This window comes from Felis catus, chromosome E2, assembly GCF_018350175.1.
Source record: "Felis catus isolate Fca126 chromosome E2, F.catus_Fca126_mat1.0, whole genome shotgun sequence".
Lineage (NCBI taxonomy): Eukaryota > Metazoa > Chordata > Mammalia > Carnivora > Felidae > Felis > Felis catus.
Genome location: NC_058382.1, coordinates 18,297,995 through 18,325,457, shown reverse-complemented (window position 1 = coordinate 18,325,457; position 27,463 = coordinate 18,297,995). Strand labels below are relative to the sequence as shown.

Sequence of the window (27,463 nt, the reverse complement as noted above, 5' to 3'; positions counted from 1 at the left end):
ACCGGAGCGGGGGGGCCGCGCCCCCCCTCCGCCCCCCCCCCCTTGCCGGTCCCAGAGCCGCAGCTGCTGCGCCCGCGCGCTCCCGGGGACATTCTAACCGCCGCCCGGGCCCGCTGCCTCTTGCCCCGCTATTAATACCGGCGGCCCGGGAGGGGGGCGCAGCGCGCGCAGCGCAGCCATGGGGACACTGCTGGCCTTGGTGGTCGGCGCGGCGCTGGGTGAGTGCGCGGTGGCTTGGGCGGGGGGGGGGGGGCGGCGGAGGGCACAGCCCGGGCAGCGGCCCGGCGGCGGTGTTCGCGCGCGGGACCCGGGACAGCGGGGCGAGGGCCGCCCCCGGCCCATTCCCCGGCGCGGCTAAGTCCGCTTCCGAAGTTGTGAGCGCGGAGCGCCGGGCGCGGGGCGGGGGAGGGCGGTGGAGGTGCGGGTGGGCGAGAGAGGGCGGGGGCCGGGCTGGCACAGCTCGGCGGCTGCGGGCGCCCAGCCGGGGGCGAGGAAACGCGGAGTCAGCTGCTCTCGGAGCCCCGCAGGCTGCAATGTGACACCCACAGCCGCGGGAGGGGGTGGGGGAAGGCGGCGCCCGGAGACTGGGACGGGGGAGACCGAGACACAGGGAGAGATGGGGACGGAAGGAAAGGCGCGAGAGACACAGCCACTCGGAGTACTCGGGCTTGCTCCGCGGAGACTGGGGATCGGGAGTAAGGGGGGAGACGGAGACCGAGAGGGATGTAGAGGGTGCCAGAGAGAGGCCGAGAAGCGAGTTAGAAATCGGAGCGCTGGAGAGAGAAACTTGAGAGGGGCAGGGCCAGACGGAGACACAGGTAGACACAGGAAGAGACGGGGTGTAAAAGAGGCAGGGAAAGATGGAGAGACCGACCGGAAGAGGCGTGGGCCCTCCAGAGAGACTCCCTGAGAGATATAAAGTAGGGGAGACAGACACAGAGGTGCGTAAGGAGTTGGAGAGAGACCGAAGAGAAGGAGGACAAGAAGTTCCCAGGATTCCTAGACGAAGACACTCAGGGGGAAAACAAACGAACAAACAACAGAACACCCAGAGCTAGAGGGGGAGAGGCATAGCATTCGCTGATGAGCGTTGGGCCTTGGGAAGGGGGTGGCAGGTAAGAATGTGGAGGAGGCACCCAAAGGGACTGGAATCCAGTGCGGACGCAAAGTCCCTGAGGCTGCAGAGAGCTCAGTGAGTTTTGAGAAGCTGACAGGAGGTAGGACAGGAGTCGGGAGGTGAGGAGCCTTGGGGGCAGAGGGGCCAGAGGCCGAAGTTGGGTAGGGAGTGGATGACACCAGAACTTGGGGACCTGGGGAACAGGGCTGGAGCGCAGGTCGGCCCTGCTTCCAGTGCCCACCTAGCCCCCCGAGGCCTTGCCTTCTCCTGGCCCACTGTCTGGGACTGACTGGTTTTGCAGAGCAGTAATGGTAGAAAAGACTCTGCCACCTTGAACTTCTAACCCATCTGGAATTCTAGTCCCACCACCCAAATGCTGCAGCACCCTGGGCAAGTGGATTTCTTAAGAAGGGCTACTTGGGTGGCTACTTGGGTAGAGAGCAAAGACTCGAAGTTCCTGACCATAGTGACAGCCCTATTTTGCTAAGGGGTGGGTGGCGGGGGGGGGAGCTTCCTGTGTGGCAGGCCCCCTGCTGGGGCCTTACCTAACTCACGGAATCTGCCCAGCAACGCCCAGAAGCAGAGACGATGGTTTCCCTCCCCTCACAGAGGAAAACTGAGGCCACAGATTCTGAGAGACTCGCCAAGGGGACACGGCAAGTGGCAGGGCCAGGCTTAGTGTCTGGGTCTGTCCATTCATAATGTTATTGAGGGGAAACAGATGGTCTCCGAGAGCCAACAACCAGTGAGCCTGGCACTGCCTAGGGCGATGGGTGGCCCTGTGCGACCTGAGCCTGCTGTCCCCGCAGTGTCCTCAGCCTGGGGGGGCTGTGTGGAGGTGGACTCGGAGACGGAGGCCGTGTACGGGATGACCTTCAAAATCCTGTGCATCTCCTGCAAGCGCCGCAGCGAGACCACCGCCGAGACCTTCACCGAGTGGACCTTCCGCCAGAAGGGCACGGAGGAGTTTGTCAAGGTGTGCGGGCGCACGGCTGCGGGAGGGTGGGCATTTGTGTGGGGGTTGGTGGCGGGCAGGGGCCAGGGGCCAGGAGGGGGTAGCTTGTCTGTTTTCAATAACGTGCCACTATTGGTGGCCTGGATTCGAGCTCCGGCTCCCCCAGTGACCAGCTGGTGACCTTGGGCAAGGCGCTGAGCTTCTCCGAGCCTCAGTTCCCTCCTCTGGAAAGATGGGAGGGTGATGGTCTCTAGCTCCGAGGTGTGTGTGAGGGTCCACGTGGCTGTTGCTCCTGGGACATGGGTGGCACAGAGTGAGTGTTGTTGGAACTATTTAGTGCCAGCAAGAATGTCTCAGGCGGTCATTATGGAAGACAAGCAGAACTTTTTTGGCCTCCTTTGTGTTACACGTATTTTGAATTACACACGAGGGGGCGCCTGCTGGAGAGCTGGGGTCTGCCGCAGCTGAGATGGGACCCCTCTGTCCCTGCCTGAGGAGTGTGCCTGGTGGCCGGGAAGAACTTTAGAGAATGAAAGCCAGGAAGGAAAGCGGAAGGGGGGGTGAGGGGTACTCCGGAGGACGCCTGAGGAATATGTGTGTGAGTGTGCGTGTGTGTGCGTGTCAGCTCCAGGGACACACTCGGCGTTGGGGGCGGGCCGGGGCCTGATCCTAGCCTCCCCTGCGCCCTCCCTGCCTGAGGTCACGGTGCCCGTGTGTGTGTCCACTGACTGTCTGAGTGTCAGGGCAAGGGACAGAATACTCTGGGTGGGGGGCCGGGCGCAGGCAGTGACCGGCCCTGCCGCCCCCAGATCCTGCGCTATGAGAACGAGGTGCTGCAGCTGGAGGAGGACGAGCGGTTCGAGGGCCGCGTGGTGTGGAACGGCAGCCGGGGCACCAAGGACCTGCAGGACCTGTCCATCTTCATCACCAACGTCACCTACAACCACTCGGGCGACTACGAGTGCCACGTCTACCGGCTGCTCTTCTTTGAGAACTACGAGCACAACACCAGCGTCGTCAAAAAGATCCACCTTGAGGTGGTGGACAAAGGTGAGTCAGACCTTGCCTCCCCCCCTCACCCCTGTTGCCCACTGGCAGCCAGATGGCGGGACAGATGGCAGGTAGGGGACAGGCTGGCTCCACGCCTGGGCCAGGCAAACGCCCACGGCGGTGGGGGGAGCCGCACCTCCTTCCCCAGCTCCGGCTTCCATTTCCTTTCAACCCCAGGCAAGGGCCACGGCAGGCCTCTCCTCTGGACGTTCTGGGTGCCAAACTCTGCCACCTGTGCTGTGGGGCCTCCGGCAGGTGCCTTCCCCTCTCTGAGGAAGGGTTGTCCTGTAGGATGCAGGTCGATAATGGTATCCACCTCCCAGGGCGTTGTCTGAACTGTTCTATGGGGAGGTGTGCTGGGTGTCAGCTGCCCCCGTGCCTGGCCCGCAGTGGGGCCTCAGCAGTGGGGATGACGGTGGAGGTTCTGACTGTCGGAGAGCCTCAGCCCCTCCTCCCTTTGTGACCGTGAGGGAAGAGTTAAGAGTGTGTCCCTTGGAGCAGAGCTCCTTAAATTCTGCTGTGTGCGTGGACCTGCTGGGAGTCTTGCTAATGTGCAGACTCCGAGCCAGCAGGCCTGGGGCGGGGGCTCAGGCCACATGTCTAACGAGCTCTCAGCAAAGCCGACGCTGCAGGTCTGGGGCCACACTGAACAGCAAGGATGCAAGGTGTTTTTGAACATTTCATCATTTTGGCTCCAGCTGCCTTGGATCCCTTCTCTGAACCATCTTCTGATGGGTGCAAACTGGAATTTTCCAGGGCACAGTGGCCCATTGGCTTAGAGTCAGGAAGATATCCCAGAACTTGAGCCACCCGAGAGCCATGGCAAGTACGCCCCGTGGGGCCCACGGCGCACGCGCATTGTCACGGGGACCGTGCATCGTCCTTCCTTTTCCCCCAGGGGGGTGCCAGCCTCAGAGCCTACGTGCAGTCCCTCATTGAACCCTCCCACCCACCCTCCTGGCTAGGGGCTCTTACTACCCCCCACTTTACAGATGGGAAACCCCGGGCTCAGGGAGCTAAGACTATGTGGCCGAGATCACAGAGCTGGGACCCGGATTTGAACGCAACTAAGCGTGTGTGACTGCCGTTTCTGTTCTTGGCATGATTCACTATACTCTGCTGTCAGCCAGAGCCTGTGGGTTTCTTTTGATAATTAGCATTTTTACGCTTGTTATCAAAGTGATCCCGCAGGATTCAACACAGGAGACGTGTCGGAGCTACTCGCTGGTGTAGGTCACGATGCTGGGTGGGTGGCCACCCACGGATGTAGAAGATGGAGCCCCGCCCGAGGGAGTGGCTGTAGCAAGAACGCCCCCAAACACTGTAGCTGAACAAAATCTGTGTCAGTCTTGTCTCCTGAATCGGCGCCGACGCCAGGGGTCAGGAGGGCAGGGAGGCTCCATGATACCGTTCAGGCAGCCGGGTTTCTTCCATCCTGTGGCTTGGCCCTTGCTCGGGATGCTGTCCTCACCTGTAAGGGGGAGGCGGGGGTCAGGTGCGCCCACGTCCCAGCAGAGCCTCTTTTAAACTTTATCTACCATATTCTCCTCCCCACCAGAGCCGGTGTTCTTAACAATTACCATAGGCAGAGCTATGTTGTTTTCCCAGAGTCTGTGGTTTCTTCATTATCCAACAGGATCTAGTGTTTTTTACCACCGTATTAAAGTATTTTGTGTTACTATATACTATACTCTTTAACATTACCAAACATACAACGTTTTTGTCATAATCCATCATACAAGAGTATTTTTAACATTACCCACCATGCTGTAGTACTTTAAATTAATCACATTGTAGTATTTTAAAATTTTACTCGTTATGCTATAATATAGTCAGCATTACCCAGCATACTGTAGTATTTTTAACATTACTCATCCCACCACAGTATGTCTTTCATTACCCATTATATTGCATTGTTAGTATTGCTGGCCATACCATATTTTTTCTTTTTTTTTTTTTTAATTTTTAAAAAAATTTTAAAGTTTATTGAGAGAGAGAGAGAGAGAGCAAGTAAGGGAGGGGCAAAGAGAGAGGGAGAGAGAGAATCCCAAGCAGGCTCCACACCATCAGTGCAGAGCCCAATGCAGGGCTCGAATTCACAAACCTCGAGATCATAACCTGAGCTAAAATCAGGAGTCGGAGGCTCAACCGACTGGGCCACCCAGGCACCTACCATATTCTTTTTTTGTTATAATCCACAATCGTACTGCATTCTCAACATGACCCATCAGCCAATACTGCCTCCTGGTAGTAACCCCAAGGAGGGTTTTCCAAGGAGTCATTTCCAAAGGAGGGCCCATGGGTGCTGGTGGTGGGACCTTTGCCGAGCTGGCAGAGCTGCAGGAGACCAGAGAAGCACCCGGGAGTCCCCCACCAGGAGTGGAGCCAGCAAACAGGGACCAGAGGGCTAATTCTATTTTGGATATACCCAGCATGGGTGGAGAATGTCTTGAGGTAGAGCAGCATCTGAGGCGAGGGAGAAACCAGGCATGCACAGATGCGGGCGGGGGCCTCAGATCTGGGGGCTTCTACTGGGGGCAGGCAGGTGAAGCTTTTAGAAGACTTGGGGGGTTTTGAAGAAATCAGAGTTCTCCCCAGGCAAGGTGCCTATTACCCTCTGCCCCAGTTCCTCATCTGTGAAGTGGGGGAACCACAGTCCTACCTCCTGGGATGTCTATACAGCTTGATGGGAACTGCACTTGATATACAGCAGCCTTTACCAAGTCTTTCTTCGGCTGTAGTAGTTCCCAGGGCAGATAAGAGCCCAGACCCTGCAGCTGCTAACGCTTGGGGTTGAATCCTGGCTCCGAGTCCAATCCTGGCTGTGCCTCCTTGCCTAGCACCGTCCACTTTCTGAGCCTCAGTGTCCTTGTCTGGAAAACGGGTTACAGAGCCGTGCCTGTCACTGTCCTAATCTGATTGGGAGGGCAGGAGACACCAGATTACCTAAATCCCTTTGGGCACTGAGTTCCAGGAGCAGGGATGAGAACCCGATGGTGTAAGCTTTATCCAACATATATCCAACTCAGTGTGCTTCCTGAGGTCAGCTGACATGGGAAGCCAGAACTCTCTCTATCCTCAGGGTGTTTCAAAGACTCAGAGAGATGCCCAGATAAGGAACTTAGCACAGAGCCTGGCTGAAAGTGTGCATTCACCATATGAGATACACTCGTATCTTTTGAATGAATGAATGAATGAATGAACGAAAGGACCAACGAACGAATGATGTGTGGAACCCTTTCCCCAGCTCCTTCCGGCAGAGAGGCAGGGGAGAAGCATCCGGCCCGCACCCTCCCTCACTCTGGCCCAGAAAGCATCGGTGCCATCTGCACCGGTTGGAGCAGCAGAAAGTGCCCACGGACAGGGGAGGAAAGACCATGTGAGGACAGGGGGGAAACGAGGTCCCGGCCATCAGGAAGGAAAGGCCCGGGGATACGGACTGGACACCCGTGAAATCCGGCCGATGACGCCACAGTGGCCTCCACCTCTAGTTCCCTGGCTGAACGCATCCCCCTCATAGTTTAAATTTAGGCTCAATGAAAGGAAGCTGGCAATGGCAAGAGGCAGTGCCGTGGAAAGGATAGAAGGTTTCCGGAAAATGTCAGTGAATAGCCAACATTTAGGCAGTGCTGACTGGGAGCACATCCAAGCGTGTGCTTGGATTTTAAGCGTGTGCTTAATACAGATATTAACTTGTTTTCTCTTCCCAGCCACCCTGAGAGAAGGCATGAGTCTCATCATCTCCATTTCACAGAGGGGGAATTGAGGCCCAGAGAGGCGGAGTCATTTACCTAAGGTCACACAGCTAATAAGAGGCAGAGGCAGGATCTGAACCCTGGCAGTCTGCCCCCAGAGCCCCCACTCTTAACAGTAATAATAGTATTAATAATAGTAAGCATTTATTGAATGCTATCTATAGGTTAAGCACTGTTCTAAGGATTTTTGAAGCGGACTTATTTTTACAGCACTCCCAAGAAGGAGCTATTGTCATTATCAGCTTCTCACAGATGGAGAAACTCACACCCAGAGAGGATGAGTCACTTGCCCAAGGTTACACAGCTGGCAAGTGGCAGAGCCGGGACTTGAACCCGAGCCTTCTGGTTGCAAAGCCACGGCTCTTGGGCACCTACGGTCACCTGAATGACACAGGTACCCCCTCAAGCCACACAGGGAGGCAGGGTGAGGGGGACCTCAAGGCCCACCTGAGGCTGGTTATTAAGAATCACGGTAACGATGATGACTCTAGGGAAATCTGCATGGTCCTATTTGCAGACCAGGCCCAGAGAGGCCAAGCCACTTGCTCAGGCTCACACAGCAGGCTTGGGGCGCCTCAGGCTGTCATGCCTCCTGAGCCTAGCCTTGACTGCCACCTAACCCTGCCTGGCACTTGCAGCCAACAGAGACATGGCATCCATCGTGTCAGAGATCATGATGTATGTGCTCATCGTGGTGTTGACCATATGGCTCGTGGCAGAGATGGTTTATTGCTACAAGAAGATCGCCGCGGCCACGGAGGCTGCTGCACAAGAGAATGCGTGAGTGGGGTCGGTAGGGAGGGGGGTCAGGCGACCCAGACCAGGGCTTCCCCGAGAGGGATGTTTGTTGTCAGAGATGGATAAGGTCAGGTCCCAGCCCCTTCCCCTCCCAGGACCCAGGAGTCTGGACCCCCAGACTCTTCTTCCCTCAGACTCAGGACTCCGGGCCCCAGCCTGGACTTCTTGTGGATCCTGGGAGCCCAGCCTGCTCCCTGAGTCTCTTCCTCTCTCTAGCTCCAGAACCCTGTACACTTGGGGCAGAGACCCCAACCCGCCTCAGTTTCCTGGGGGTGGGCCAGACTGATGATGGGGGTCGCTGTACTTCTGGCCTTTGCCCCCACAGCTCGGAATACCTGGCCATCACCTCAGAAAGCAAAGAGAACTGTACGGGCGTCCAGGTGGCCGAATAGCCCTGGTAAGGTAGGTGGGTGGGCAGGGACCGCAGCGCCCGGGAGGGTGTCGCCCACTAGGTCCCTGATACCTGTCTCTCCCTCACCTTTAGGCCCTGGGCTCCACCTCAAGGAAGAGCCAGCCCTAAATGGGGAACATCTGGGCACAGCCTGCCCCCAGTGGGGGTTGGCCATTCCCGGGCCTCCACGAGCCTCAGAGTCCTGCCAACGGAGCCGCCAGGGTGGGAGGGGGCAGGGGGCTTGGCTCACACCCCCAATCCAGCCTACTTCCTCCTGCTCCATTGCCCACCCACGCCATGCATGATGGGTAAAGCAATACTGCCGCTGCCCCCACCCCTGCTTCTGCTGCCTGTTTGGGAGGGGGGGCGGTGAGGTGGGGGCAGCGGCTCCGCACCCCTCCTCCTTGCTGATTTGCACACACTGGCCGCTTCAGATGCACACTACTGGGGCCCAGCCCCTCCCTGCCCCAGCCCCCACCCGGTGGGGGGTCGTGATGGGCTGGCACGGTTTGGGGCAGGGGGTTCTGGGGCCCACCCCGACCCCCAGCAACATTTCCCCTCCTTCCTCTGGCTGGACCTGGGGTCCCCTCTCCCTGTGATGCACTCTTGCCCCCGGCCCAACCCTGCCCTCTCTCACCAGCCTTGGATCGTGGCCACTTAGAAAGGGGCCCATTCAGCCTCGTCTCTCTTCACACAAGTAGTTTTGTTCATGAAATAAAGGTTCTTGGACTTGATTCATAGTCTTTCTCGTGAGCCCCATCACCCTCTACACCCCTCAAATCCCAAAGCCTCAGTTCTCCTGGGGAGCCGCCCTCCCGGGCAGGCAGTGGGACCTCTCTGCGCATGTTCAGGGGTAAGGATGAGGAAGGAGCAGGTGGGTGGGTCTCGCCCTCCCCGGGGACAGCCACTTAGTACTTGACTAGTTGGGGTTGGGGGGTCACTAGCTCAGTGGGGACCGTGAGTGGTATGGGAGGGTGGGGGAGGGCAGAGGGGAGCCATGGGTAGGGCAGGGGGCAGCAGGGCAGAGAAGGTGCTCTGGAGAGAAGAGAGGGAATGCAGCCGTCTCTTCCCAGCAGTGTGAGTCTCTGCTGTGATGGGAGCTGGGGAGAGGGAGAGGGAGATGAGGGGCTGGGCAGCAGCGGGGCCCCGCCAGCACGACCCCCTGTGAGAGGCTGTGGCTCTGAGTGGAGCCAGTGTGTGGGGCGAGCAGCTGTGGTCTGTGTTTGGGTGCATGGCTGTCCACAAGCAGGTGTCTGATGGTGACCCTTGTGTGTCTGGGTGTTTATCTGGCGCTGGGGTCTGACGTGGATCGCTCTTGGCTGCTGGCGGGACAGTGTGTATCTGCCTGTGGACACTTCCGGCCACTTGGCCTGGGCCTCAGCACTCAGTGCTGCCTTTTCCGGGCCAAGCCCCCCATCCCCCCTGTGTAGGACTTCCAGGCTCCAGAGGTCACTGCTGCAGGCAGCAGGGAAGCTGCCAAAGCAAACCAGCCCCCGTGACTTGTAGGAAGGCAGCTGGGGGGAGGGGGCCGAGGCCAGGGCTGGGGCAGGGACCCGGACTGCCTTGTTCAGGAGCTGCACATGGGGGGCAGGAAGTGGCAGGGGCAGTGGCAGGCTTGGGGCTGGGCAGGAGGTGCTAGAGGAAGCAGGGGAGGACAGGGAGGGAGTTAGGCCTGAGCTGGGGCAAGGTGGGGGGGGGCGGGTAGGGCGGGGGCTGGGCCAGAGGTAGGGGCAGAGGCAGGGGCAGGGTGGGCTTGGGGCAGCCGGGGCCCTCTGTCTGGTTGCCTCCAGTTCAAAGGCCCATCCTTCAATCCTTGCGGGCACCCCCTCAGCCCCACCCCCCATCCCCGGCCTGCTCTGTCTGTCTGCCCAACCCCCCCCTTCCATGTCCCCTCAGACTGGCACACCTGGGCCCCCTCCAGGCCGGAAGGAGGCGATGCGGGGGCAGGCCGGCCAGGTCCAGCCCCTGCAAACCCTGCCCCACCAGCCAGGTGGCCTCCAGCGTTGCCGATCCCTCCGCCCTGCCCCTCCCCGCCCCTTCCCCCGCCTCCGGCCCAGCCCCCCTCCTCCTCAGGTGAGGCAGCCAGGCCTAGCAGGCCCCACGCGGCTGCCTCTGCCTCCGGGCCACCGCTGCTGCGGGGCCACCATGCTCCTGCCCAGGCCTGGAGACTGACCCGACAAGGGCACTATCTCTCAGCTCCGCCCCCACCTGCCGGACCCCAGGGTAAGGACCGGGGCCCTCAGTTCCCAGGCCGGGACACGGGTCCCCTCATCCTCACCCTACCTAGCGCCCACCTCCCAGTAGAGGGGCTCCCAGACGTCCCTCCAAGGACCTTGGAGCTCCAACCCCGTCTCCCTCAGACACAGGGATGGGGCCCCAGTCTCCGCCTCCCTCAGACCCGGGAGTCTGGGCTCCTACGCCCCTCCTCCCACATACCCAGCAGTTCAGAGCCCCCGAATGCCTTTTTCCCCAGGACCCAGGAGTTCAGGTCCCCAGCTCTCATCTACTCCCTCAGCCCCAGGAATTCAGACCTTCAGCCCACTCCTCACCAAGGCCCAGGCACGGGGGGCCCCCAACCCTGCAAATCAGGCGTCCCCTGGCTGCTGGTCAGACACTGACCCCATCCTTGAACCCGGCCCGATCTGCGTCCCTGATCACGGCGTGCTCTGGCCAGGGCCCAGTCCCTCCAGCCTCCCTGGATGGGCGCCTGGGACTGGGGGCACCGGGGCTGGGCTCAGCTCCCCCAGGCCCTGCCTCTCGGTTCATCTCCCCACAGGTCCCTCCCCGGCCCAGGAAGTCAGCCGGGGAATCATTAACAAGAGGCCGTGACATGGCGGAGAAAGAGGGTGAGTCCCCTTTTCCTTGAGTCCCAACCTTGGCTCTGCCTCGCGCCCCTCCCTCTGTGCTCTGTTCCCAGCCCTCCACCCCCTCAGAGCCCCCTTGCTCTGGCACCCCTCCTGGGCCCACCCCCAGCCCCTTAGGAAGTCTCTTCCACCTGATTAACTATTAACCAAATTTTCTGTGGGGCTGTGCCACCACCCGCCTTCCCGCTACCCCATATGACCTGCCTGGCTCCATGCCTCAGTTTCCCCTCACACCCCAGTGATGTCTCAGCGAACCCTGGACCGTCTTCTCCTTGGGGCTAAGGTGGGAAGACCAGCTATCATGGTTAAGGACACAGACTCTGGAGCTAAACACACAGGCCTGTACTTGAACCTGCCACTTTTTTGCTGTGTGGTCTTGTACAACTGACATCCTTTCTCTGGGCTTCATTTTACCCCTGGGTCAAGCATGGATCCTAATGCTACCAACCTACCTACCTGCCTATGTACGGGGGTTGTTGGGAGCTCGGAGCACACACAAGGCACCACTGTGGGGCTTAGCATGTGAGACACATGCCATGAACTGGAGCGGTTATGACAGAGGTCGGCCGACTTGGCGTCCCCGGGACCCGAGACCCCCACCGATTCCAGACATTCCTCCCACCTCCCCGCACTGTGGGCAAAAGAGCAGAGGGAGGACTTTGGACTCGGCCAGGATGGATGGAGAGGGGAGAGGTCGCAGAGAAAGCACTCCAGGAACGATGGGGGAAAACACGTGCCCGAGTGGCTGGCACTGAAGGGCTCTTGGCAGGCCCCGGTGGGGGCTCCAAACAGCCCGCCTCTCCCTCAACCTCTTCCACGCTTGGGGGCCAGCTGGAGGGGCCCGATCAGGGGACGGCCTTTCCTGCCTGCCTCTCCAGTGGGGGCCGGCTCCCTCTCTTCCTCCTGCGACCAGGCTAGCTGGGTTTGGTCCCAGGTGGTGGCACTTTCTGGCTGGGAGGCCCCGGATTTATCCTCTCTGGTCCTCAAACTTTCATCTGTAGCATGGAGATGATACGAAGGCACGCCTCGCAGGGTGGCATGAGGGTCTGAACGGCACGCTCGGCAGGAAGGGCTGGCTGTGTTGGCTGAAACCATCAGTGTGGACACTGCCCTTGTGGGGTCTCAGCACCGTTGGCAGATCAAGCCCCAAGCCGCACGGCTGTGGCCCAGAGCGAGCCCAGGCTCGCAGTGGCTCAGGAGGGGGCACTTGTCCTGGCTGAGCAGGTGGGTGACGGAGCCTGGAACCTCAGGGACGGCATCTCTCCTGGGGTCCCCGGGCCCGGGGCCCATGTGTGAATGAACCGGGGAGAAAAACAGGTCATGCCCAGAGGGGTGGCCGGAGATGGTCTGGCTACAGAGAGAAGCAAGGCAGAGTGGGGCTCCGGTGCACCCCCGGGCAGCTCAAGCCGGTCCCGTCGCGGGGTCCTGCTGGCGGGGCTGGAGCCGGCGGTCAAACCTGGATACAGATGCTTAGAGGTTCTGGTGCTGCGCCGACTTGCTGGGTGACCCAGGGTAGGTGGCTGCGCCTCTCTGGGCCTCCTTTCCTCATCTGTACACTGGGGACGAGGATAATGATACCGTCCTTATTAACACCTGGTGCAAGGATGTAAGGGAAGTTCAGGACGGGGCTAGGACGGGGCTGAGAGCCATCCCTGCCTTGTGGCTGCTACATCTGTGTTACTTTGAAGTGCGCCCAAGGCAGGCTTCTTGGTGCTCCCTGGGGACTCAGAATTGGAGGAGGCGATACCTGGGCTGACACTCAGGACGAGTAGGGAATAGGTAGGGTGTGCCAGGCAGAGGGGAGAGCGGCTAAAGGCAGGGGCTGACAAGGCGCTGGGTGTGCAGTGGCACATGGGTAATTCGGCTATTTCTGGAGGTAATACCGGAAGTGGAGCTGGGGCAGCGGTGAGGTGAGCAAGCTGGAGCCACGTCTCTTAGGACTATTTCTGCTGAAGGGCTGGCTGATGCCTTGGCAGTGCTGGGTCTCTCCGCAAGATGGCGCTGGTGGTTAGTCTTCGTTTCTCTTATACTGACTTGTGTTTTACAAGTTCTGGGGCTTTGACTGCTCTTTGGAAACTATTGGGTGTCTGATAAAGAAAGCCCCATAAGACTCTCTGGGAATTTGGGGAAACATGTTCAATCCCCGAGTCTCTAACAGCTGCACCACAGGGCTGAAGGTCTAAGACTCTGTCCTGGGGACACTGGGGAGCCATGGAGGGTTCTAGGTAAAGAAGGGACAGGATGGATTTTGTGTTGAGGAAGATCTTCGGGCTTCTGTGTGGAGGCTGGACTAGAAGGGAGGCTGAGCCCAGGTGGGGCTGGGAGCAGGGAAGGAGAGGGTGGACAGGAGATGCTCAGGAGGCCTGCAGACTGTGAGCTGGCAAGCTGTGTGTGTGGCAGGGGGAAGCATCCTGCAGATGAGGGACAGTCCTGAGGATGAGAGCCTCTGACGGAGCCTGGGGGTTGGGAGGACATCGAGGCCCGTGTCAGGCCAGGAGGATCCTGTGGGCGGGGACATCTACGAGGCTGCAGGACAGAAAAGGGAAACTGAGGCTGTGGAGGTGTGTGAGACAGATATGGGAGCAGGGGGCCTGAGTGGGGGGAGGCCATGTGCCACCCTATGGACCCCAGGTTTCAGGGAGTAAGAAGAGGGTCAGGGGATGGGGAAGGCCCCATTGGAGAAATGGAAGGAAAATCGGGCACGTGCCGTATCCCGGAGGCCAAAGGAGGGCCCTCCATTCAGGAAGTGGGAGCTGGGTAGGGTGAGGGCTGAGCCACGAGCCTGAGTTCCAAGCCAAGGAACCAAAGATGTCACTTGTGAGGGTTTGCAGCCAAATGGTGGGGGCAGAAGACCTGAGGTAGGGCGGCCTTAGTGCCCTTGGGGGGCAGAGAGCAGTGCCTGCGGCAGAGGCTGGGCAGGCTGCCTCCCAGGCCCGGAGGCTCCCCTGCTTCCCGGGAATCAGGGCAAGGAGGCTGCCTCACGCCCACAGTGAGGACACTTCCTGCCTCCGCAAAGACGAGCTGTGAGGAGGCCTCTCACACAGGCGGACCCAGAGTGAAGACGCCTCCTGTCCCACCAGGGGCACCTGTTTTGGGGTTACTCGAAGTCCCCAGATCCAGAAGGCGTGGAAGGAGGTTCTTCCCACCCCAAGAGACACGGGGTGGCAGCGCTCGGCACCCCGGCAGGCACACCAGAGCCTCCGGGCCGGGCCCAAAGCCCTGACAGGCACCTGAAAACAAAGGGACCAGGACCAGCCTCATGGCTGCAGGGAGTCAAGACCTCCCACCGGAACCAGGAAGATGGTTGGGGGCAGAGTCGCCGGTAGGCGGGCGTGGGCGGGAGGCCAGGGTTGGCCTGGCCCACTGTGGCCTCTTTGGAGGGAGGGAGTATTTGTTTTCTCATGCCTTGACGGGAACTGCTGGCTTCTCAAATTCTTAAGACACCCAGACGCCGGCCGTCCCAGGAGGATCCTGGACCAGGCCTTGCTCCGTTCTGGGTGCTGGTCTGGCCCTGTGCCCACCAGCTGTACTACCACGACATGGAGGGGAGAGCTGGGAGCTCCTGCTGCCCTGGGGACGGCCTGCAGGTGCCTGGGACAGCTGGGCACACGCCAGGCCCTGCCAAAGGCTTTTAGCAGCCCTGCATCTTCGGCCCTCCCGCGATCCCTAGCAAAAGGGGTTGGCTCTTAATCCCCAGGGCCTCTGTCACACTGGGAATGAAACCCACCTTCTCCTCAGGCTACTGGCCTCCCTAGTTGGTCCCAGCCTCGGTGCCTGCCTTGCCCCAAGCTCATGCCATTCTGGCCACATCAGTGGCCTCTCTCAAACAGATCATATGCTTATATTTGCCTCAAGGATTCTGCCTGTGCTGTTCCCTCAGCCCACAGCGCTCTTCCTTGAGATCTTTACGTGGCTGGTGTCACCCTTCAGGTCTCTGCTCAAAAGTCCCCTCTTGGGGAGACCTTCCCTCAGCACCCTCCTGAGGCCACCTGCTGCCCTGACCTGCATTATTTCCTTCATAGACTTCGTCACAGTCTGGAAATGATCGAGTTTGCTTACTTGTTTATGTTTTCCCCTCAACCTTACACATATGAGAATGTGAGCCCCACGAGAGCGAGCATCTCACCTGTTTGGTTTTGGGATGTGTCTCCTGAGCCTAGAATGGGGCCAGGTACAGTGGCTGCTCCAACAGGACAATGAATGAATAGAGCTCCATTTACCAATGAGAAAAATAAGGCCCAGAGAGGTGAAGGGTATTGCCCAGGACCACACAGCTCTAATGATGTAAAAGCATTTATTGAGAACTTGTTCTATGCCGGGCATTATAGCACGGGGAGAGGTAGCATGGCTTAGTGGTTCTACACTTGGGCCCCAGCACCAAACGTGCCCGGGGTTCAGGACTCAGCACTGCCTCTTGCTGGCTGAGTCACTCTGAGCATGTGACTCCACTTCTCTGAGCCTTAGTGCTTCCTGCTTGAAGAATGGGAACCATAATTGAAATGAGGCCTGAGTAAGTGAATGCATTTAGAGCAGTGCTTGAGAAAATAGGCCTGTGATTAGAGTTTGGCTATTATTTAAGAGAACTTGAAAGTATTATTTTTAGGTGAGTGCTGGGAGGATGCCCATTAAATAGATGAGAAAGCTGAGGCTCAAAGAGGTGATGCCACCTGTCCAAGGTCCCAGGGAGGGAGGGGTAAGGCCGACATTTAAAATGTTTTTTAATGTTTGTTTATTTATTTATTTATTTGTTTATAGCATGGATTCTTTAACTCTTTTTTTTTTTAACGTTTATTTATTTTTGAGACAGAGAGAGAGCATGAACAGGGGAGGGTCAGAGAAAGAGGGAGACATAGAATCTGAAACGGGCTCCAGGCTCTGAGCAGTCAGCACAGAGCCCGACGCGGGGCTCGAACCCACGGACCGCAAGATCATGACCTGAGCTGAAGTCGGCCGCTTAACCGACTGAGCCACCCAGGCGCCCCAATGTTTATTTATTTTTGAGAGAGAGACAGAGACAGACAGAGGGAGACAGAGCATGAGCGGGGGAGGGGCAGAGAGAGGGAGACCCAGAATCGGAAGCAGACTCCAGATTCCGAGCTGTCAGCACAAAGCTCAAAGTGGGGCTTGCGAATTTTCAAACTTAGGTTCTTACCCTCCAGGGGCACATTTGACCTTGGAGCTGGGTCCTGCGGGAGAGGTCTGGCTTTGGGAGAATACCCAAGGACGGAGGGACCGGAGCAGACTGGTGGTGAGGAAATGCCAAACAGGAGGGAAGTGAGCTGCCAAGGGGGCAAAGGTCAAGGGTCACAAGAACCTCTGAGAGAGTTATCAGAAGTGAGAGTTTCGAGAAAAGGGTGCAACACGATGAAGGAGATAGCAAAGTGTGGAAGCGCCTGTCATGTGTCACCGACACCGGGGAGGAGAGATCATTACGTGGCAGGAGTGCGGCTGTCCCGGCCACGCCCCTTCCCAGCGGGAAGCCTTGTGGAGCTGGACACCTGTTTGTCCACGCTGTAGGGGAGGGACGGCCCTGAGAAACTGGGCCCAGGGCATGGCAGGCTCAGGCGTGCTAAGTTAGCCCTGGGGGCTAAGAGCTGGCTCCGTGCCCAGACCCTGCCATGACGAGGACAGGCCTGGCGGTGGCTCCAGCACGGTGTCTGTTGCAGGTGGCCGGACTGTGCCATGCTGTTCCGGACCCAAGGTGGCAGCTCTCGCTGCGGGGACACTGCTGCTCCTGACGGCCATCGGGGCAGCATCCTGGGCCATTGGTGAGAGTGGCCCCTGGGCCTCTACCCTCCCCTGCCCCCTGCAGCCCCCCCGGCCGCCTGCCTGCCCTCACCTCTACCTTCTCTGCAGTGACCTTTCTACTCAAGAGTGATCAGGAGCCGCTGTATCCGGGTGAGTAAAGCAGGCTGGGACCCTTTGGGAAGCCCTGGAGGACACATGTACCTGGTGGGAGCTCCAGAAAAAAGGTCCTGAGTGACTGCGGGAGCCTGTGCAGAGAAGTTAGCAGTGATGTTGTGCCGTGTGGAGGGCCTGCTCTGGGCCAGGCACTGTTCTAAGCACTTCACTTGTCTTGTGTCTCTTAGACTCTAAGTGCATTACCCGCTTGGTGCATCGTGAAATTAAATTAGGGAGTTGAAAACCGCATTTTAAAAAATAGGTAAGATTAGAAAATACCACAGTGTACCTCTCTCCGTAAGAAAAAGTTTTGTTAATCTTCTGTTTTGGTTTTACGAGAGTGGTACCGTTTATCAGTCTGTTTTACAGATGGGGAAACTGAGGCTCGGAGCAACGCAATGATTCGCCCCAGAAAGCACAGGTTCAGGGCTACGCTGTGATGTAAAATGTGTTCCTTACTGCGAGGCGAGGTCAAAACCTGTCTGAGGGGTGCCGTATGAATTCGGCGACCCATTCTAGTTCTTCTGGGGGGGCGGCTGCTGTTATGACCCCCATTTACAGATGTGGAAAATGAGACCAGAGAGGGCACACAGCTGGTAGATGATGAGGCCAGGAATAGCTGTTAGACTTGCCTGCTAGAGCTGTGTCTGCAGGCAGCTGAGAATGAACGGCCACACTAATAATAGATACAGACACTAAATGTGGAATGAATGGATGAATTTTCCCAGATGCCAGCCCCAGGCTGCCGTTCTGTGGCCCAGAGCAGTAGGAAGAAAGGGGAACTTAAGTGTCGGCATGTATTTTTCACTCCCGTGAGCCTCATCAATTCCATAAAGGGCTCTGCTCACGTCAAGAGAAGAAATGAAAATCCAGACAAGGGAAGCCTACGTCCATGTTGGTCATCATCTCAGCACTTGGCATTTACAGGTGCCGGGCGCAGGCCCCTGGGCTCTATGCTGTCAATTCGTTAACCTTCCCCTAAAGCTCATTTTAATGTGGGGAGGCCGAGGCACAGAAAGGCCCAGTGATTTACTGCAGGTCTCAGAGCTAGTAAGCGGCGGGGTCTGGGATCTAAACCCAGGTAGCCTAGATCTGCTTTTGTGCAGAACAACTACACTCTGTTGTTTCTCGAGAAATAGCCAAGCAACTGGCCATAGTGACGGCTAACATCTGCCAGGCCCTGGCTGTAAATTTTGCACCATACCCTGTGAATTTGGAGCTGTTATCATCCCCATTTTTCAGATGGGGGAAACTGAGGCCCAGTGAAGTGAAGACCACACATCGAATAAGCGGCAGGACACAGGGATCGTGCCCCTGCCGAAAACCCCTCCATAGCTCCCCACTGCCGCTGGGCTAAAATCTCAACCCGTTGCGGCTCCAAGGCTCCTAGGGTCCATCCCCCTCTTCCGCCCGCACCTCACGCTTGCGCCCGGCACTCGCCAGGGTCCACTCTCATGCCCTTGAAGAACCCTCCCGGTCCCGCAGTCTTTGCTTCTCATCTCTTTCCAGCTCACACCTAGAAGCAGTTTCAAGGTTCCGCACCGTCACTCTGAGCTCTGGGGCCTCCTACCGGTCCCGCCCCACCTGAGTCCCAATAGCCTCATCTGTAAGCGGCGAGGGGCGCGGGGGAGAATGATACAGGTCCTTACAGTGCTTGGTTCTCAGCCACTTGGTAAATACTGCTTTGGTGTCTCACCTTCAGGCTTTAACGTTCCTGAGCAAGGCCTTCCTGCACCCCAGACCTCATGCTCCCCCCGACCCCACCACCATCCGTGTTGCCGCAGTAAAACTCTCCTCACACTGATAATTATGTACTTCTGGTGCATTTTAGGAGGGCAGGGGCACGTTGTTTGCTGTCCTAGACGGTGTCCTGCATCTAAGTCGGTGCTCAGGGAGTCTTTGCTTAAATGAAACCACACAAGTTGCCAATGAACCACCTTGTTCTTGGCCTTCAGCTGGAAAGTAACTAGGCCGTGATTCAGACCGAGCTCCGGCCAACGTCAGCACTACTGCTCAAGTTATACTTGGGTTTTCCAAAACTGCTGGGAAATTACAAAACAAACAAACAAACAAACAAAAACAGACGCAAAACTATATCCCCACCTCATTTTCCTGGGATTTTCACACCTCTAACTATATCACACAATTTAGTAAGCCAGCCAGGTGACCCGGAACACATTTTTTTTTTTTTTCAAATAATTCAAACAAGAATAAAGAGTTGAAAAGTGAGAAACGGTGGCACAGAACGTGGCTTCAAAAATAATTGGAGGGGGCATTTGATATTCCCTCCCCGCATCTCCCCCAACCCATATCCATAAAGTGATCATTTCTTCCCTAAGGCCTCACCCTATCTGGAACACTTGGAAACTTTTCACCCCCAGCTGACGGTTTGAACCCCAGGTCTTGGTCTTGGAATGTGGGGTGGTGGGCGCCATCCAGCAGAGGCACCAGGCATCGCCTGCCCCCACCTCAGAGCAGGAGGCCATAATTAAGGCAGGACAGCCAGGAGGCTCTTAGTGCTAGCTGGGGGAAGTGTGCCCAGGGTGGGGCCAGTGAAAGTCCAGGTGAGACCCTCAGAAGCAGCAGTGAGTATGTACGCTGGCAGGCCTGGAATCAAATTCTTTGCTGGTTCTTAGCGGTAGGTTCCTGAGCAAGTATGTCCTCTCTGAGGCTCAGTTTCCCGATCTGCAAGATGGGCATAGAAGGGGTCTCTATGCCCTAGGATGGTTGTGAGATTCAAAAGCCACCCCCCCCACCAGATATGACATAGCATAACATGGTCCAACCCACTGACGTCCCCCCGCTGTCACTGTTTGACCCTCAGAAGGGGAAGTGGATGGACAGGCCGCCTAGGGCAACATTCACAGCTTGGGGTTTGGAGTGGTGAAGCCTGGGTGCGAACCCTCTCTGCTTCTCACTCACCCGGTGATGTTGGACAAGTCACCCTGTCTCTCCGAGCTTGAGCCCCTCCTCTGACCAAAATGGGGATCTCTGTGGCTTCGGGGTGGTGTGGCAAGGCCCTGCTGTTGGTGGTCAGGGAGAGCACGAGGCATAGTGCTGGGCACCTAGCAGGGTCTCAGCACGACCTTGTCCAGATCCATGGGGCTATGGGAAGACCACTCAGCTTGGGTACGGCCTCGCCGGCTTCCTCCTGAGAGGTTGGCAAACTGAGTTTGCCCCAGATTTGGTTTCTTAGAATGTGCTCTGGAGCAGCAGCAATGCAGGAAGCTCAGGAGAAAAGGACCCAGGAGGTCACAGCTGGTCCTTCCCCAGACCTGCTCCCCCGGCCCCCTTCCCCAGCCTGGTCAGTGGCAGCTCCATCCTTCTATGGCTCAGGCCAAACACCGTGGAGTTGTCCTTGACCCCTGCCACCCCAGTCTGCCAGCAAACCCTGTCCCTGCGACCCAGAGTCTAAACCCTTCGCCCCCACCGTCCCTGCCCTGGCCCAGCTTCCATCCACCCCCTCCTGGACACCACAGCAGCCCCTCCCCAGGTCCCCCGCTGCTCTGCTCCCGGCCCCGCAGGCAGAGGGAGCCTGTGAACCCCCGAGTCGGGTCAGGGCCTCCCGGCTCAGAGCCTCCCCTGGCTGCCCCTCTCTTCGGGGAGAAGCAAAGTCCTGGTGTTGACCCAGCCTGCCTCCCAGCTCCTCTGCCTCTCGCTCACTCCGCTCCGGCCTCCTTGCTGGTCCTCCCCCACCGCACCCCCCACCAGCCTTGGGTTCTCTGTACTCGCAGGTCCTGTGGCCTAGTTCTCTGTTCCCTCACCTGCCTTCACAACTCTCTCCCCTCCTTCAGATCTACATTCACACTCCACCTCCTTAACGAAGCTCTCTCTGTGCCCGCCTATGGAAAATGGCAGCTTCACCCCGCACGCCGGTACACCCCTGCCTCTGTCAGGCTTGATTTGTCTCCCCGGCTCCTTTTGTGACTCATTTGTCCCTTTCCTTCCCCGTCTCACCTACTGGCCTTTGAGTTCCACAGAGCAGGGGTTTTGTCTGATTCGCTTACTGCTTTGGCAATTTGTCCACTGCCCAAAACAGAGCCTGGCCGTGCTGAGGGGTAAATGTAAATAAATACGCCTGAGGCCTGTGACCTGGCTTAGATGTGAAAAGGGGTCCTCTGGCCATGTGGGGAGCAGCCTGGGAGGGGCTCAGAGGGCCTTCAGTTCTCAACACAACCGGCCCCAGACATGAGGAACCCCCCATGGGCTCTCTCCAGCCTTACTGCGTCTCCACCCCACCTCTTCTCACAGCCTGTGATGAGGTGTTTGGTTGAGTGACTTTTTTTCTGCTGTCTGTCTTTCCCACCCCTGGACTTGGGCTTGGTGAGGGCACAACCCAGGGCTGCCTAGGTCATCTTTGTGCCCCCAGCATCACCCCACACAGGACTGGGTACGGAGTATACGTCTAGTTAAAACTTATCTGGTGAATGAATGAATGAATGAATGGATACTACTTGGAGAAGTGCCATATGCATTTTATTATATTCAAGGCTTGGACAAGTCGTGCAGAAAAGATAGCTTTTCTTTCTTTCTCTTTCTTTCTTTCTTTCTTTCTTTCTTTCTTTCTTTCTTTCTTTCTTTCAAAAAAACTATAGGGTCTCTAGATACTTGGGCAATCTGATGTGTCAAGGGCCTTCAGGCTGCAGAAGACAAAAGGAAAAAAGAAACAAACTGGTTAAACAGAAAGGGAAATGATGAACTTACTTCTCCAACAGTTCTGGGGGTCTGGCAAGCCTGGCTTCATCAAGGGGCAGATCTTGGCTTTCCTCCACGTTGGCTGAGTTTTCCCCTCCTGGGGGTAAAGATGGCCCCGGGAGATCCAGCCGCACACGCCCATCCTCTCCGGAGCTCGCTGGAAACCGCTTCCCTCTTCCCAAATGGCCGAGCAAAGGGTCAGACTAGCGGTGCCTGTGCAGCCGGCTCAGGCAGCCCGGCGGCCACAGGAAGGTCCCCGGGTTCCCAGCCCATAGGTGCGCCCCAGCTCCTATTGGCTCCGCGGAGACCCTGGCCTGGAGCCCCGCAGGGTCGGGCGGGCAAGCGGGTGGGCACGGCGGGGAGGTGACCCAGGCGGCCGTCCTGTCGCCCTGCAGTGCAGGTCAGCCCTGCCGACTCCCGGCTCATGGTGTTCGACGACACGGAGGGCACGTGGCGGCTGCTGTGCTCCTCGCGCTCCAACGCTGGGGTGGCGGGCCTGGGCTGCGAGGACATGGGCTTCCTCAGGTAGCGGGCGGCCCTCGGGGGGTGGGCGGGCGGCGTGGGGCGGGAGGAGCAGGCCTGACCCCTGCCTGCCCAGGGCCCTGGGCCACTCGGAGCTGGACGTGCGGACGGCGGGCGCCAACGGCACGTCGGGCTTCTTCTGCGTGGATGAGGGGAGGCTGCCGCTGGCCCGGAGGCTGCTCGAGGTCATCTCCGTGTGGTGAGGAGGGCAGCGGGCAGGGGCGCCCACCCGCCCGCGGTCGGTGCCCTTTCTTCCGTCTTAATTGGCCTCTCTTTTTATTTCTGCCTCACAGTGACTGTCCCAGGGGCCGTTTCCTGGCTACTGTCTGCCAAGGTGAGACCCTGAAACTCAGAACCCTCTCCCTTAGGCCCTCCCCCCAAACCCAGAGCAGGGCCATGTCCCATCAGGCACCCCCCCCCGCCCCCGCCCCCCACACTGGCCATATCCAACCCTACAAGGATAGAGCTGTGTCCTCTCAGACTCCCTCAGGATGGCAGGACCTTGTCTCCATAGATCCCCAAGGATGGGGCTGTGTCCTGAGGTTCCAGGCCCTCCCGGGGCCCTTGTGACCCCGCCTCTCCCACAGATTGTGGCCGTCGGAAACTGCCTGTGGATCGCATCGTGGGAGGCCGAGACACCAGCCTGGGCAGGTGGCCGTGGCAAGTCAGTCTTCGCTACGATGGAGCTCACCTCTGTGGAGGGTCCTTGCTCTCTGGAGACTGGGTGCTGACAGCTGCCCACTGCTTCCCTGAGTGAGCGTCCCATAGCGCTGAGGGGGAGAGGCGACGTGGGACGGGCCGTGTCCAGGCAGCTGCCATCCTCCTCTCCTGTCCCCTGGCAGGCGGAACCGGGTCCTGTCCCGATGGCGGGTGTTTGCCGGAGCTGTGGCCCAGGCCTCCCCCCATGGCCTGCAGCTGGGGGTGCAGGCGGTGGTGTACCACGGGGGCTACCTCCCCTTTCGAGACCCCAACAGCGAGGAAAACAGCAATGACATCGCCCTGGTCCACCTGTCCAGCCCCCTGCCCCTCACGGGTAAGTCTGGAGATGAGCCTTGGCCTTGGGGACTCCAGAGGCTGGGAGGAGAGAGGACAGAGCCATAGAAATCCGTGGGGGTAAGGGAAACGATCTTGACGGGCACACGTCAAACAGGGACGACTGGTGCAGCCACTTTGAAAAACCACCCGGCAATTCCTCGAAAAGTCAAACATGGAGTTAGCATTGGGCCCAGCAAATTCCACCCCAGGGTACGCGCCCAGTAGAAGTGGAAACACATGTCCGCACAGAATCTCATACACAGATGTTCAAGGCAGCTCGGTTGACGACAAGCGAAAGATGACAACCCACACGTCTGACAAACGGATGAACAGAACGTGGTCCATCCACACACGAAAGGAGTGGCAGGGTACCGACACAAGACACACTCAGATGAGCCTTGAAAACACTGTGCTAAACTGAAGTCAGACACAAAAGGCCGCTCTATGATCCCGTTAAAATGAAATTCCAGAATGGGCAGGTGTGGGGACAGAGAAAGATCGGTGGTTACCAGGGGGTAAGGGAGGTGTGAGGTAGGGGCGGGGCTGGGGTGGGGAGATTGGGAGGGGATGAGTCAAGAATACAGGATCTCTTTTGTTCTAAAATGGATCGCCAGGCACCCAACTCTATGTGAACCCACTAAAAAGCCATTGACTCATACACTCGAAGAGGGCGACCTGCATGGTGTGTGCATGGTGTGTGCATTACTATAACACACCATAGTGTACATAACTATATACAAATATAGTTAAGATGAAATGAAGAGGGGCGCCCGGGTGGTTCAGTCGGTTGAGCGTCCGACTTCGGCTCAGGTCATGATCTCGTGGTTCGTGAGTTCCAGCCCCGCATCGGGCTCTTGTGCTGAGAGCTCAGAGCCTGGAGCCTGCTTCGGATTCTGTGTCTCCCTCTCTCTCTGCCCCTCCCCTGCTCACAGTCTGTCTCTCCCTCTCTCTCAAAAATAAATAAACATAAAAAAAAATTAAAATGAAAAAGATGAAATGAAGAAGGCTTTTAAAATACACAGACGAATCAGAGAGGGACTGAGAAGTTAGCCCCTCTGCAGTTCTCTGGGGCATCTCCTTGCTGTCAGGGGGCAAGACTCCCCTTGGGGGCCAGGACGCTTCTCCAGGGCCCACCTCTGGATTGAGAGCAGACCTTGGGCTTCCGCTTTCAGCAGGCCACAGTGTGGTGACACGAATCATAAAAACAATGGCCACGAAGTCGTAGTAATGACGACGATGAGCCTCCGTCAGGCAGCGGTACAATGATAATGAAATAGTACAATTAGCCCCCACGGCAGCCTGGGGAGGGTGGGTCCTCCTCTGATCCTTCGTTCCCACATGGGGAAAGATCCCGACACAGAGAAGGGAACTCTGCTCCAAAGTCCCGCAGCTGGAGAATGGCAAAGATCCGAGCCAAGCCCGCCTGGCGTGGGAATCTGTGCGTGTAACCCCCAGGCTGTGCTGCTGGGACTGTTTTGTGGTTTCTATTATACTTATTTTTATGCCTATTTTCTTTTGAATGGTCCGTGTTATTGGTTTTCCCATCGAAGGGGATGATGCACATTTTGCCTTTTTCTTTTATATTTATTTGAGAGAGAGAGAGAGAGAGAGAGAGAGAGAGAGAGAGAGCATGCACCAGTGGAGGAGAGAGAGGGGGAGAGATCCAAATTGGGCTCCACGCTGACAGCACAGAGCATGTGGGACTTGAACCCACGAACCATGAGATCGTGACCTGAGCCACCCAGGCGCCCCAGATACACTTTTTTTTTTAAAAAAACAAAGCCTTGTCTTTGGGGGTTACAAATACTGAAGTAAAGAAGTGTCTGTGGAAGCACAGGAGGAGGGGGTGGGAGTGGCTTCGGTTCGAGACACGAGGCCGAGGGGGTAACAGCATAGGATTTGGGATCAGATTCCGGGGCTTGCCGTCTGTGGGATCTTGAGTGTGTGGCTTCACCTCTGTCTGTGCCTCAGTTTCCCTGATCCATTAAATGACCGCCTAGGGTTTTTGAGACGATTAAAAGGGGAATGTGAGTAAAGAGCTTCGAGCGATGGCAGCACACAGTGAGCACCCAGTTCGTGTGAGCAGTCACCGCTTTTGTCGTTTATTACTGTGACTCATTCATGTGAGCATTTCCTATGTGTCAGGTGGGCTGCTCAGTGCTTCGCCAGTTTCTCACCACACCCTCTGGGGGAAAAGATTATTCTGTCCATTTTATAGCGTAGAGCTCCGAGGCTGAGGCCCGTGAAATCACCAGCAGGGAGCAGACAAACCCTCTGTGCGTGTTGTGCACGGCACAAGGACATCGCGTCTCAGGGGCACCATTGTCACTGTTGTGGGCGTAGACCTGTGTATCTACTGTGATGATTTTCTGGCAGTTGGAAGTCAAGTATGTAAAGATAGGGATGCCTTTTCCTACTTCTCACAAAGGCACCCTCTCGGCAGGGGCTGGCCCTGTGGGCTGGGGTTAAGAACACCGGCTCCGGAATCAGGCCGACCTGGGTTCCAGTTCTAGCTCTGTCACTGAGTCGTTATGAGACTCTGGACAAGTGACTGGGCTTCATGTCCCTCCTCTGGAAATGGGCTAACGGTGCCCCTCCCCTCCCCCCGGGCTGATGGGAGTTTGGAGGATACAGGAAAGTGCCTCGTACACGGTTAACTCAGTTGATGGCAACTCTTCCCGTGGTTATTTTAAAAGAACCGAGGAGGGGCGCCTGGGTGGCTCAGTCGGTTAAGCGACCGACTTCAGCTCAGGTCACGATCTCACGGTCCGTGAGTTCGAGCCCCACGTCGGGCTCTGGGCTGATGGCTCAGAGCCTGGAGCCTGCTTCTGATTCTGTGTCTCCCTCTCTCTCTGCCCCTCCCCTATTCATGCTCTGTCTGTCTCTGTCTCAAAAATAAACGTTAAAAAAAAAATTAAAAAAAAAAAAAAAAGAACCGAGGAAAGGGTGTACCGGGGCGCTTGAGGCCGCCGGACAGGGGTTTGGTACAAGGTGGGCCAGGCTGGCAGAGGCTGTACCGCGTGGTCTCTCTCACAGAATACATCCAGCCCGTGTGCCTCCCGGCTGCCGGCCAGGCCCTGGTGGATGGCAAGATCTGTACCGTAACCGGCTGGGGCAACACACAGTACTACGGTGAGTCCTGTCCTCTGTCTGCGGGGCCGCCGTCAGGGAGACTGAGCTGGGCTGGGAAAAAGCAGTCCGGCTGGTCAAATGCTTCTGGGCCCCGGGGCACAGGGACGCTGAGGAGCCCGGGCGGGGGGCACCAGGAGGGAAGGGGGCCGCGCACGCTCCCCAGCCTTGGCCAGCCTTGCCCGCACACCCCCAGGCCAACAGGCTGGGGTACTCCAGGAGGCCCGAGTCCCCATAATCAGCAACGATGTCTGCAATGGCCCCGATTTCTACGCGAACCAGATCAAGCCCAAGATGTTCTGTGCCGGTTACCCTGAGGGTGGCATCGACGCCTGCCAGGTGAGGGACAGTGTGGGGTAGCCCCTAGCCCCTGCCACTCCGGATATGGAGACCCAGGGCAGGGGGCGGTCGGGCTCCCTATCTCAGGCCCAGGGGGCTCTGTGGCCACAGCCGCTGGCCATTCAAGAGGGCCTCCTGGATGCCCTCTCGGCCTCCAGCCAGGCCTCCCCTTCCCCCACCAGGGTGACAGCGGTGGCCCCTTCGTGTGTGAGGATAGCATCTCTCGGACGCCACGTTGGCGGCTGTGTGGCATCGTGAGCTGGGGCACTGGCTGTGCCCTGGCCCAGAAGCCAGGTGTCTACACCAAAGTCAGTGACTTCCGGGAGTGGATCTTCCAGGCCATAAAGGTGAACGTTGGGCCCAGATGGGAGCCAGAGGGCGGGAGTGTTTGGGACTCTAATGGGGAAAAGGGAGAAGGCGGGGTTTTCTGGAAACCTATGCTCAGGCCTAGAAGAGGGCGGCCTAGGGAACAGATGGATTTCAGAGGGCTTCTGGGGAGGGGAGGTGAGCTGTGGGACTGGGGAAACCTCTCAGTCCTCAGAAGCCCCCAGTTGTCTTTCCCCAGACTCACTCCGAAGCCAGCGGCATGGTGACCCAGCTCTGACCTGCGGCTTCTCCTTGATGTGCACGCCTCCAGGGCCCAAGTTCGCCTAGGTGGCTCCAGCCCCACCTGGTGGGGTTCACCTTGGGCCTGGAATGGGACATTTTTCTTCTTGGGCTGAGCCCACAGGTCCAAGGATACCCTCCCTCCAGGCTCCTCTCTTCCACAGTGGCGGGCCCACTCAGCCCTGGGACCACCCGAGCCTCACCCTCCTGACCCCCATGTAAATATTGTTCTGCCATCCGGGGACCCCCATCTAGGTGCCCCTGATGACAGGATGCTCTTTAAATAATAAAGATGGTTTTGATTAA

General features: G+C 57.9%; 2 protein-coding genes and 1 long non-coding RNA gene across 8 annotated transcripts; 2 read left to right on the top strand and 1 right to left on the bottom strand.

Annotated features, from left to right (window-relative positions):
• Nucleotides 1-11: 11 nt before the first annotated feature.
• Nucleotides 12-8,800, top strand: SCN1B (sodium voltage-gated channel beta subunit 1). Of its 2 annotated transcripts, none has more exons than XM_023245493.2 (6): nucleotides 12-218; nucleotides 1,927-2,093; nucleotides 2,882-3,122; nucleotides 7,516-7,657; nucleotides 8,001-8,077; nucleotides 8,160-8,800. In XM_023245493.2, the coding sequence occupies exons 1-5, from the start codon at nucleotides 179-181 to the stop codon at nucleotides 8,065-8,067; spliced, it is 657 nt and encodes a 218-aa protein (XP_023101261.1). In that variant the 5' UTR covers nucleotides 12-178; the 3' UTR covers nucleotides 8,068-8,077; nucleotides 8,160-8,800. The 2 variants fall into 2 exon arrangements, with proteins under 2 accessions (XP_023101261.1, XP_023101260.1); XM_023245492.2 differs by having other exon boundaries at nucleotides 14-218; nucleotides 8,001-8,072.
• On the bottom strand, nucleotides 3,789-10,927 carry LOC111558048. Its single transcript, XR_002738542.2, has 2 exons — nucleotides 10,686-10,927; nucleotides 3,789-4,593 (listed from the first exon to the last, which is right to left on the bottom strand). It is a non-coding gene; the product is annotated as an uncharacterized LOC111558048 (long non-coding RNA).
• On the top strand, nucleotides 10,119-27,463 carry HPN (hepsin). Of its 5 annotated transcripts, none has more exons than XM_045046038.1 (13): nucleotides 10,119-10,289; nucleotides 10,843-10,912; nucleotides 16,597-16,698; nucleotides 16,787-16,828; nucleotides 21,922-22,051; nucleotides 22,125-22,247; nucleotides 22,342-22,382; nucleotides 22,636-22,801; nucleotides 22,891-23,081; nucleotides 26,120-26,215; nucleotides 26,409-26,551; nucleotides 26,710-26,898; nucleotides 27,117-27,463. In XM_045046038.1, exons 2-13 carry the CDS (start codon nucleotides 10,897-10,899, stop codon nucleotides 27,153-27,155), a joined length of 1,278 nt encoding a protein of 425 aa, XP_044901973.1. In that variant the 5' UTR covers nucleotides 10,119-10,289; nucleotides 10,843-10,896; the 3' UTR covers nucleotides 27,156-27,463. The 5 variants fall into 5 exon arrangements, with proteins under 5 accessions (XP_044901973.1, XP_019674370.1, XP_044901975.1 ...); XM_019818811.3 differs by having other exon boundaries at nucleotides 10,120-10,289; nucleotides 26,734-26,898; XM_045046040.1 differs by lacking the exons at nucleotides 10,119-10,289; nucleotides 10,843-10,912 and adding an exon at nucleotides 11,925-12,154.